Raw genomic sequence first — 12,544 nt, 5'->3', positions numbered from 1 at the left:
GTGCCAGGAGGTATTTTTTCTTTTTTCAGTATTCCATAACGTGCACATGCAATTTCAGCTTTGATGCATGAAAAAAGGTGACCCTCCCCCATAGGCTTGCACAAAATTTTATGACCCTTCAAAAATGCTTGCGCGAAAAATGGTGACCCACCCCCAAAAAACACCGGCCCACCCCCCCCTGTAATTTGTGTCCAGTCCCTTAATACAAATAAATAATCTGTTGCTTAAGTTTCATGCGTTTTTGCAATCTTCGGACACAGGGCGCAGGATGAAATTTTATATAATATTTATTTATTTATTTATTTTGACAGGACAACTGGGCGGTAACATGGGTCTCTTCCTTGGAGCCAGCATACTGACTTTGATTCAGATTATTGAATATTTCGTGGACGAGTGCATCCACTGCTTCAGACCCATGGCGCCCAAGAAACCCAAAAGAACGTACCGCGGTGAGGATAAGGACGTCAACACCCCGTTATCGGTCCAGCATTGGCAAGGGTCACATCCCGTGCGGAATACCACGGTGTGACAGACTGGGGCCCCGCACACCAACGTATGAACTTTTTGTAGTGCCATTGACTCTAGATCTGGAACGGTCGTACTACAAAGACACAGCAAGATAGTATGCAACAGATCTTGTCATAATATGTTATTCATTTGTACAGTTAATGATAGTACAGCATGACTGTGAAATCGTCTCAGTTGAACATTTCATACCCTTGTACGAAATTTTGACTGGCAGCGCCAATACCGGCCTGTTTGTATTCCCGCGCTGCCTGCGAACACGAGCCGCTAACATGCTTCGTTTCACCGGGCCAGTCTGGCGACAGCGGCTAAGCTTTGAGCTGTTGCGGAACGCTGAGAACCAATTTATCACTTTCCTACGCCATGACGCGTGGTACAGTTGTCTGACATACAAGATGTCGAGTAAACTAGTTCGGTGATCCTTGACATCCCAACAGAATCTGTGGAAAACGGCAACGGGTGAAATGCAAGGGGGCATTTGTGACTTAACAAGTACCCGATCTTCAAAAGTTGGCAAATCTTGATGAAATTTCATAAATATTATTACAAAAACGTTTTTCGAAGATGACTTTGAACAAAGTTTGACCAAATACTCGTTAAAATAGCAACAACTTTCTTCCTTTTACAGTTTAGCGTAGAATACGTAAGAATTTAGACTCCTTTTTGCTAGATCACCACCTGGTTTTGTCCATTTTCCTGGCCATACTGAATTTTGCTCAACTTCATGGATGCTGATGTAAAGCTTGTATATATACAGCTTGTGGTAGTTTAGATCCAATACTTTCCACAGAGTTTGCTAATCACCGAAATGATGTAAATATACTTAAGTTCCTGAATAAAACTTATTTATTCTATTTTCCTTTGCATGAATAGTGGGAAGTTTTGCCGGAGATTTTTGTTTTTCATTTTGTTGACCTTCTGTGCAATGGTTTCTTACAAAGTTCCCTACATGATTGTATATTCGATGTTGCTATATTAAACGGAAGGTCGACCCGGGGGAAATATCTTCAGAGTTTCGGATTCTCAAAATCTGATCATACAACTTATGATACTGCATGATTTGTGCAAGATGCGAGGTATATTGGTATTCATTTATGCAAATTATATGAATCAGCATGATCATTTCGGTATTGAAATGTTATGCAAATGATTCCTTATCAATGTGGAATATTCATATACCTCGCATCTTGGATTATATAGATTTGTGTCGACTCATTTCGAACCTGAGGACTATATAAATTTTTCGCTGTCCTCTTTGTGAAAATCGATTTTTTTTTCAAAATCGTGAGAACGGCGTCTTTTTGAAATTTGAATATCAATTATCGCTGATTACTCCTGAAAAAGTTTCGTCTCCCGTCCAATATGTTCCACCGTGACCTCACCAAGTTAATAAAACACAACATATTCCATATGGTGTATTTTAACATAATACTGTACATTTGAAAGCTGTTGAAAACATAAATACTGTAAACTTGATCGAGCCAAGTGGGTGAAAATACGTCATGTTTTGGCTCAATACCGCTTTTTACTGACTTGGCTGATGGGGAAGTGATACTGTCTGGCAGGAAAAGGGTTCAAGGTAGAATGCACCTCGGGGACAGATATTCAGACTCAGTGTTTACAATTACAATTGTCGGGAAATATGTAATGGCAAATTTGGCATTGTGACTCCAGATTTTCATTCTGGCTTTCGAAAAGGAGTGGTGTAAAGTTTTTTCAAAGAAACTTTGGGCAAAAGTTTAAGTCTTTAAATTTTGAGGCGAGTATTACTTTAAATCTATTCAAGGTTGAAAGATGATTAAAGCTGCATCCAAAATGCATAGTTTATTGAACACAAAGGCCAGGTGGATGTCGATAACGTGAAGGACCAAATTATATCCTATCAGCAGATAGTTGTAACACGTCATAGACCTTTCGTCGGCATTATGGAAATTGCAAAAAGGTACTATTTCATTTAATTACCCTTCAGGACAAATTTTAGGGTTTCAAGCCTATAATCTTAGTCGAGCTTCACTTCTATGGATGAAATATTTTTAGTTTAATCTGAGCATGCTCAGAATATGTAACATTCCTACTTTATAATGATCTGTATGATTTGCTGTAATGACTAAAATTACTGTCCTTGAACCAAAAGGTTCCTGGCACATTTATTTGAATAATAGATAATTCGACAAATCGCTATGGGACAGAATGAAGAATGCGCGAAATCGTGTTCAGATTGTGTTGTCGTATTTTATTCAAAGTTATGAATCATTCATCGGTTACGGCGTTCTACGGAGCTTGCTGAAGTCACACTGAAAATGTAGTGGGGCATAAGATGACCATTCTAATATCAAATGTGTTACAGTTTTCAAAACAAACTGTAAAAATATTATACGCCCTCTCTCTCTCTCTCTCTCTCTCTCTCTCTCTCTCTCTCTCTCTGCATACATGGATATCAATACTCAGATGCTTCGGAGCCTAGGCCTCTAGTCGTGAAAGTTACCTTTCATCATAAAAGACATGCGACGTGTAATATTAAAAGAATACTGTACCTTTATCAAATGTCGATATAGATGTTGTCGTTTTAAGCTTAAAATCACTATTTAATGGCCATCTTAACAAGTAACGCACATACGAAAAATAATTCTTTGGAAATATCATATTCGGTCACCGTATAATGTTATTGCACATTGATAGGCAGTAGTGTAAGTGTTTAAACATGTGAACCCAAGATAACTAAAATATTTCCCTTTGCGGAAATGATTTGTCAGTCATAGCGCTTTGATTCCTCCGGTCGCAGTAAAAGCAGGCGGTATAAAGCTTGTTTAGATGTTTGTGTAACTACGCTTTATTAAAGTCCATCAAAAGTCGCCACAAGTTGCTCGGAATTCACGTTTGCTAAACATCCTTGTGCCTGTAAAACAGCGTGACACCACGATGTGAAGTACAACGGTTATGTACCGTGTACAAGACTCTGGGTTAAATCAGTAAACATCACTTTATTTGGTGTCATGACGTGTTACCCTAAAATCTAAAGCTTTGTGATGGCATTTTAGGAGAAAAAAATAATAATCGAATGACAGTGACAACATTCGATCATCAAGGAAAACCTGAATGAGGTTTTGCAAATCATGATCAATCAAACCATGTTAATAAATGACTTTAATTTTTGTCGCGAAACAACAAAATGCTTGAAAAATACCAGAAATACTGTATTCATTGATAACACAGCCTTAGTGTGGCTTATAAGTTTTATCAGGTTTCATTGTTTTGACCAGAGCCACACTCGGTGTTCATGTGGCCTTGGTTTTGATTACGTGAAATACATATTCCAAAAGAAGTGATTTTGACTCAGTTCAAAAATTCAGCTCCTCTTTCCTTAATACAGTTTTGTTTATCCCAATTGTTTTTATAGGGAAGTCGGGCATTTTTGCCTGAAAATGGGTTATGGAAGGGTTAAAGTCAGCCAGGTGTAGCCGAGTCAGGTTTGTCGCATAATCGAACATAACCCATGATTTTACAATATTGTGCTGTTTTCTCAGCGTCACAGCAAGCAAATACAGAAAGAACTTCCCATTCAATCCGCACGTTTGTTTTCTATGTTTTTGTTTCTGCAGAGATACACTGAAGAACAAGCATACATTATGTGGCACGTGTTTGAGTTATTTGTGTTGTTTTATTTTAGTTTTGGCCTTGCTATAGATCTAGAGAGAGCATGCTGATTTCACATCCTGTATGAAAGGTGTCCACTTTAGTATGCTAAAGGACAGCCTTTAAAATGGTTCAAATGGAAGAATGTTTGAATCGACAAACTTTTGATCGCTCAAATGCTTCAATTGGTGTCTCTTGGGCTGCTAGCCTCAATAAAAACATTGAGTAACATGGCATCTACCTCCCATAACTGTGACTAGGTATTGATAGTAAATTCTCCAAATTCCTTCCTTATTAGACAGTAATTAACCCTGTCAAGTTCAGCTCACATTCCCTTCCGATGATGGCATGTAAGTTTCTCCAAAATTTTTGACCGATGTTTGTCATCAAATTTTGTGAAAAGCTGATCATCGCAATCCATGTCTTCCAAAGGCAAAATTTCCAAGGTCAAGGGTATGAGCGACGTGGAGTAGTCTCGATTAGAAACTGTTCTGCACTCTTGCCCCTTTCAACGTTAAATTATATGTGATTACGAGTATGTTGTCTTGAAATACACAAATGATGGTGCGAATGTAGATTGCTCTCATGTCATCGAATTCACTAATTGATTACTTATAATCTGATAATTTAAGCCTTATACATGTTTACCCTCATGACTCACTTGTTATTTTATGTCTCTATTACAAACCTTTTCAACATTCTGAAAGACTGTGATGGAAACTAGGGTAACTCAGACTGTCCTCATTAGATATAGTCCCTAATATTAATGGGATATTAATTGGGGAGATGAAACGACAACATATCAAAGTTCAACCGGCAGTCTATTAATCAGTTAAAGACGTCGAACAATGAACGAAAATCAGCGGGTAACGGACTGGAATTTAGTAGGCAAATTTTGCTATCAATCGAAAACCAAAAGTAATTATCCTCTGCATTGGTACATCATCGACTGTAGCTGTAGTTGTCATTTATATTTGGGAAGAGCACAATTAATGGTAACGAAAGAGAATATCGGGCGGGCAGGCGAGGTCTTTTAACCATTTGAGCGCAAAGGTCCATTTTTGTTGCCATTAAAAAAATATATCTCAGTCAATTTTTTTTCAGATTTTTGCCTAAATTTTGATAAAACTGTAGCAGATGAAATGTGATGTCCATGTGTTTCAAAATTATCAAAAAATTACGGAATAAATCATAAAAATTCGTAAAATGTTGCACTAAAATTTTGGTGGGAAAAATTGTAGTACTAAAAGACTTCAAAATTGAGAAAATCGAGGGTGACTCCATTTTTTTATTTGTTTCTTGATGTTTTGTTTGTTTGTGTTTTGTATGTGTTTTTCTTGTTTTGGGGGCCAATCGGACAGAGACATTACACTACACTTGCGCCAAGTCTTTTGGCGTATAAATAAAAAACAGAAGAAATTGGAGAAATACACTTCAGCAAACTGTAGGGCTATGTGTAGGAGGTGCTTAGATAATGGGTTGAACGCCTTGCCCTACTCTGACGAGACGAGACAAACCAAGTGACTGGGGCCAATCTAACGTTACACGGAATCGGAAAGAAAACATTTCTTTCGTAAAGCCATTCTCTCAAGTATGACCTATGAAAAGACAGCGGCGGTCGATTGACCATTCTATGCATCAGTTGAGTGTACATACATCTCTGTATGGGTCACTGTTAGTATTGGCGGCAGTGTGTGCTTGTGAGAAATAAACTTTACCGCAAACGTGCTGTCATTAAAAAAAAGCAGCAAAGGTTGACAGCCGGGTACTTGAAAGGCCGAAAACGACCAATGGAAAATGTATACAGGCAAATTACCTTTAGTTTCAGACTTGTCTTGTTATTACACTCTTCACAGACACCTGTGGTCTATTCCGCTCTGCGTCTATGCGCACCGTAGACGTGTGTACATATGCCTGAGAAGAAGCAGGCATATGTACACACGCCGTCTACGGGGCGCATAGATGCAGAGCGGATAAGACCACAGGTGACTGTGCACTCTTCCTCAAAATGATGAAACGCCATGCAAGTAGATGCAGTAGTACAGCAATAAATGTAACTTCACATTTTGAGAGGATTTTTAGCAACCTACATATATCTCAGAGCAAATAATTAAGTTTATCTCATCTTTAGTATAAATAATACATTTTAAACTTTTGATTAAAATGTTTCACTTTTTCTGAATCAAACTTACTGTATTCGTCAGAAAACTGTCATAAATAGAAGCAAATAATCTATCTCTTGTTTTTGCAAGGTGTACGGGACTTTGATCGGAAAGTATGTCTACTTCCTGGCGCTTTTTTGGTATACAGTTTAGTCATGCCGAGCAAGTAAATGCTGTTGTTTAAAAATCGATTGTGGCAAGCTTAAATTAAGCAAACAAACATTGAAAAACCGGTACAGTCTTGATTGTGTTGCTATATATTTGTTGAGTGTATTGGACAAAAGGGAACATCTTACCATTAAAATATACTGTTCTGTCTTGACGAGTTCATCTTCCAATTGAGAGGACACTGAGATGACATGCTGGTTGGTCGCACAATTTGGTGTTATCAATGGTTTAGTATAGGTACTGTAAAAACTGTCTGAAGTACCAATAGCTCGTCGAACATTTTTGTTATTTTTTCAGTTCTTTTGTGTGTTTTGTGAAATTGTCTGTTGCTCCGAAGCATAATGTCAGTCTTCAGATTACAAAGATAATGCAGAAAGACAGAAAGTGCTCTAGCAACAGAGTATTGTCTGTTACATTGGGTTATATCAATGAAGACAAACATGATCAGAGGGAGAAGAGAGAGTGAGAACGTGAGACAGACTCACAGACAGAGTCTGACAGACAGACAGACAGACAGACAGACAGACAGACAGACAGACAGACAGACAGACAGACAGACGGAAAACGCATTTAAAACGGAGACACATTTAAAATTGGATACAGGAATACATTCCGAAGGGAGAAATACAGAAACGGCACAGAACTTGATGAAGGTGTTTTGACCATAAAGGGGACCAACAGGGGCAAAATTCTGTTGAATGGAAAATCTGTACACAATGCAAACTATTCTCAAACTTTATAGAAAGATGCAACCTGTGCCAGCACGCCTTCCTCATCTGCTTCGCACAAAATGGCCTTCTCAAGAACAGAAATGAGCTATTATTCACCTTTATGTACAAATTGTATCTGTTCCCGAGCTCGTCTACGGCATCAAACTGCTCACATCGCACGTTTCAAATAGTTTTGGTCGGTTCTTTCACTCCACATTAAACGGAAACAGTCGTCGGAACTGCGCCTGTGCGAGATTCCTTTTTACAAACAATGTATTTCGTGCACGATATCCAGATGCACCTCATCACCATAGCGGCAAATTTAACTTTTTTACGATGTAGATTATGACAGACATGTTTTAACTTTCATCAATCACCATCGTACCTTGGATACAGTGTTCACATTGGTCGTATGGGTCCCATACGACCTTTGAGCGCAGTTCTGACGACTGCAAAGCTCGCTTTAAGCATTTATCATCGTTACGCAAAATGTTAGCCCCAGCTGCAAGATCAACAGTTACCATAAAATCGTCATGATTTAGGATCCCTTACGCTCCTATTGTATATATAAACTTGCAAAAACATTGTAATGTTAATCAACACGTTGAATGATAATGATAGCATCGTTAAGCCCTGTGTATTAACTAAACATGTACGAACATATTTCAACGTCAACTTTCACGTCTATCCATAATTTGTGTTGAACATTCTGTTGTTGCCCGAGACCGAAAAAAATGTCTAAATAGATGATAGAGGGCGCACTGCCGCAAGAAATGTAAAGGCCGCTGCTGCTCGAGGCCGCAGACTCTTCTTTACTAACCATACAAAGTGCAGAGTGATTCGCACATCTCATAGTTTCCGTTCAACTCTCTTCGAAATTTCGCTCTCTCACTGAATTGCCCGGAATTACATAGATCACTGAATTATCCCTTCAAACACGTGATAGACATTTTTTCTTTCAGGATACAGAGACGGATTCCAAAAAGACTTCGCCGATGTTGAAGTTATTGACCTGCCAGCGTATCCGTAATACTAACAGAGCTGTATGGAATATGACTAATGGTTTTCTTCGATTCCCTAGTGGAGAACGTTCACACTGGTGCAATCCTTTTGGGAATTGCAATAACTAGCTAGACGCAACAAACACAGACATTTTGATTGAAAAGAGATAGAGTAAATTGTGCCAAATATATTGACAATTAAATTACGTAATTTTATAACACATGGAAGTATCTTATTTTAATTGACTTTCCGTTTGTTTGAGTGATATTAATGATTTCATTATACTGTTCGATATCCCATCTGTTGTATGTTTTGAAATGCTTAATGGCATTTGTTAGTTTCAAGTAGTCAGAGGAGTGCTAGTGTGGAAAAAATTATCATCTTCTCCAAAACTACATGCAGAGCCGCCCCTTGCGATCAGCTTCTTTGATAATCACTTCAATTAAAATATAAAGTAAGCGATCTTTTGCTTAAATTCAATTCAGTTACTTTCGTTGATCAATTTACATACGCATTTGCATAAACTTCAAGGTCACTCAACCGTCGAAGGTCACGGTGTCCTTTAAAAGCTATTAATGGAGCAAATTGGGAATTTCACTGTAAAGCAAATTGGGGATTCAACGCTTTCGGAAATGTAAAAAAAAAGACAGGTGTGATGTTGAGTGCCCAGACATTTTCGAATTGTTTTCTCTGTCAGCTATCTGATTGAAAACGACGTGCTAAAAATGCCAGGGATACATTGATCTTAATTTTGATGAGAATCTAACTATATTATTACCATTTGATGCTACCCGATACCTTCCACAAAACATTCCATCATTCATCTTTTCTTTGGGCAATTTTCGTAGACAAAATATCTGTCTGATGTTCCCAACCCTATCAGTCTCGCTTGTTTTGTGTAGTTGACATTTGCATTTCTGAAAGTATCTGAGGTAAATCTCGGTGAACCAAATAGCTTTTAGTTTAACACCATTTTGAGTGCCTTAAAGTATTTTTTCATATTTTTTCAACCATAATGAGATATCAAAAAAAGAGCTGTCGAATGTTGATTTTAACGTCGGAGGGTGATGACTACTGTGACTAATTATATACTAGTATTGAAGCAATTTTCATGAAATTACACTACTCCATGATGCATTTGCTTTGTTGTAATGCAAACCTCGTCGTGTATAACTAATTACGGTCGGTAAAGTGAACAAGCATGCTCAAATAACGTACCTCGAATGAGTTTTCAGGAAATAACACTGCCAAGGAAAACACTAAGCTATAACTTACCAATTTCAGCTGACAGTGAAAATTTTGAGTTCCCTGGGGCATCTGGTTCAGCTCCTTCTTACTCTAGCACATTTGTGTAGAGAAAAACGGGTCAGCAAGATTCAGTGAAAGTATATGCAAGGTTAGAATGACACAGAAAAGGTATTCCTGAATGAATATTCTGAAAGGTGTGTCAGGGCGCCACAATAGAAAATATCAGCTGAGTTGTTTAATTGACGCTTTTTTGGTGAAGGTAAGAGGCAAATTTTTCAAATGATGAGAAAGTCAAGATGCTAAGACAACATGAAGCGTCATTAAAAAAAATAACCGTTATCAGAAGTGTTTATCGAGGGTGCTTTGGTGGGAAAGTACCTAAGAAGACACCAAAATTATATACCAGCTTTGTCAATACCAGTGAATTTTGTTACGTCACCCCCCCCCCCCGGTTATTACTGATAATCTGTCCTTAGGGCACAGGCGACCCAAGTATTACTGAGTTTTTCACACTGTTTTCTCTATCATTTTCTCTTCTTTCTTCATTCTCTGAATGATCGGAATAAATAAAATAAATGGTTTATATAACCTAACCTAACCTAACCTGTGACTCTTTATTTATTTTACACTCCATTACAAGGACGTATATCTCTCATACACACATGCTGTAATTAATTAGTCAACACAACTAATTATGCTAATCCGTGGACTTATAAGGGATTTTACGGGTTGGTCAACATCGCGAAAGATAGGAATGGTTACTAAAACGGGCTCCTTTTTCATTAACATCACTATCTTTCCGATGTTGACCAACCTCTGATAAGTCCACGGATTAGCATAATTAGTTGTGTTGACTAATTAATTACAGCATGTGTGTATGAGAGATATACGTCCTTGTAATGGAGTGTAAAATAAATAAAGAGTCACAGGTTAGGTTAGGTTAGGTTATATAAACCATTTATTTTATTTATTCCGATCATTCAGAGCATGAAGAAAGAAGAGAAAATGATAGAGAAAACAGTGTGAAAAACTCAGTAATACTTGGGTCGCCTGTGATCTGTCCGATCATCCAGCTTCATTGAGGCCTCAGGTGTTTTCCACATCTACAAATTCACCATCGTCGTAAACCACGCGCCTCTTTACGGCAACAGCTCAGCGCTACCCGTTAAGAGATTTTTGCGTAGGTCAGCGGAGCGGAAATTATTGCTCTGGCTCGCGAGAGTGCAAATTCACTGGCATTACCAAAACTATAAAATAATAGCAACAATGTACCCCCTCCCGGCCAATGATATAATCGAAAGCAAATTTAAGTTTGCAAGACATAATGTACAAGGCGAAGCCGAGTAACAAAAGCACAATTTAGGAACAAAATAGCCTCCTGACTATAAACATTAGTTACATTATGATCGGAAAATTGCCAAAACTTCCTATTGATGGAGTGGTATTTTAATCATACATAATAAAAAGTGCAAAAATTGCAATCACAGTGTTGATGGATCGCAAGTTTGCGCATTTAGGTACCGTTCAGTTTTTACGGCCGGGGGGGGGGCCGGCAAAATCCAGGGGGGGGTCATCATAATTTTGGAATCTGCAAAGGGGGGGTCATCGCTTTTTCACTGGTAGGAAAGGGGGGGTCACCACATTTTCAAAAACATAATACCAACAATAAAGTTCACTTTATGCCATGGCCATGATCGACCCTCTTTACCGGCGGGCCGCCTTCGGCGGCCCACTACAATAAATATACATTATGTATTACCCATGACCCTTTTAACGGGCAGACGCCTTTGGCGGCCCACTCCAATTAGGTTTACTTCATGCAATGGCCATGATTGACCCTCTTTACCGGCGGGCCGCCTTCGGCGGCCCACTACAATAAATATACATTATGTATTACCCATGACCCTCTTAACGGGCAGACGCCTTTGGCGGCCCACTCCAATTAGGTTTACTTCATGCAATGGCCATGATTGACCCTCTTTACCGGCGGGCCGCCTGCGGCGGCCCACTACAATAAATTGACTTTATGTAATACCCCACGGCAATCTTACCGTAAAATTCCCAATTGAAGCCGCGGCTTGTATTAGAAACATTTTTGAGGGACCCCTGGGATCACACACTGAATAATGGTAATGGCCGCGCACCTTCAGCGGCCCTGTCCAGTAAAGTCTACTTTATGCAATAGCCATGATCGACCCTCTTTACCGGCGTGCCACCTTTGGTGGCCCACTAGAATAAAGTTGACTTTACGTAATGGCCCATGACCCTCTTAACCGGAGGGCTGCCTTTGGCGAACCACTCCAATAAAGTTTACTTTATACAATGCCATGGACATGAGTTGTCTATGGAAATGAAGTTAAAAATTGCCTTACAGTCGTCCTAATTAACAGACGTTTCAATGGATGTGGCTGAGAAGTTTGTGCACTGGCATCGAATAAAGTGCGCCGCGTACCGGAGTTCAAATCCAAACCATGCGGGTAAATTTGACATATGGGTTTTGGTTATTTTTCAGGGGGGGGGGGGGGGTCATCAATTTTTTTCGTCTGACAAAGGGGGGGTCATCTTTTTTTCACAAAAAATGCAGGGGGGTCTATATTTTTTTGAACACCGGCGACAAGATTTTGCCGGCCCCCCCAGGCCGTAAAAACTGAACGCTCCCTTAAGGTGTTGCACAACTTAATTATTATACCCGAAATTCATTGAACTGTAAAATTACATATTGTGTGCGATGGATCGTGTTTGCATGGCTAGAAGACCTACTTGCGAATGTTTCTCCATGTAGCTAAGGCAATGTTTGCAACGAACAAGCCTTGATGCGAACGTCCAACGCGCTTATTGCAACAACGTATACACCATTCAAGGCCACTTCTGAACGTAGAGGGCGCTTCCTCGCAAAAATACAATTTGGCAACTAGGCTCCTGCCTTGCAGACCACATACTAGAGTACTTTGTTCGCCGACGCATGTTTTCTCAAACCTAACGGCTGACTATCATTTTTTTATCTAGCTTTTAGTCGCATTTCTGGTAATTTCACCTCGGCTATGACCAAAGTTATTCTTCAGGAAAGACAAAGTATAACATAGTATACATTTTCAC

General features: G+C 39.1%; 1 protein-coding gene across 1 annotated transcript in view; it reads left to right on the top strand.

Moving 5' to 3' along the window:
* Positions 1-1,395, top strand: part of LOC139117060 (acid-sensing ion channel 1A-like) — a 54,340-nt gene extending 52,945 nt beyond the window's left edge. Inside the window, exon 8 of the mRNA XM_070679895.1 lies at positions 312-1,395. Coding sequence (XP_070535996.1) covers positions 312-529 — 218 coding nt within the window. The 3' untranslated portion in view covers positions 530-1,395. The remainder of the gene's footprint in view (positions 1-311) is intronic.
* The last annotated feature ends 11,149 nt before the right edge of the window (positions 1,396-12,544 follow it).

The sequence above is a fragment of the Ptychodera flava genome, chromosome 18, assembly GCF_041260155.1.
Source record: "Ptychodera flava strain L36383 chromosome 18, AS_Pfla_20210202, whole genome shotgun sequence".
NCBI classification, from domain to species: Eukaryota; Metazoa; Hemichordata; class Enteropneusta; family Ptychoderidae; genus Ptychodera; species Ptychodera flava.
Note: the sequence above shows the minus strand (reverse complement) of the source record. Positions and strands in the feature narration are given on the sequence as shown.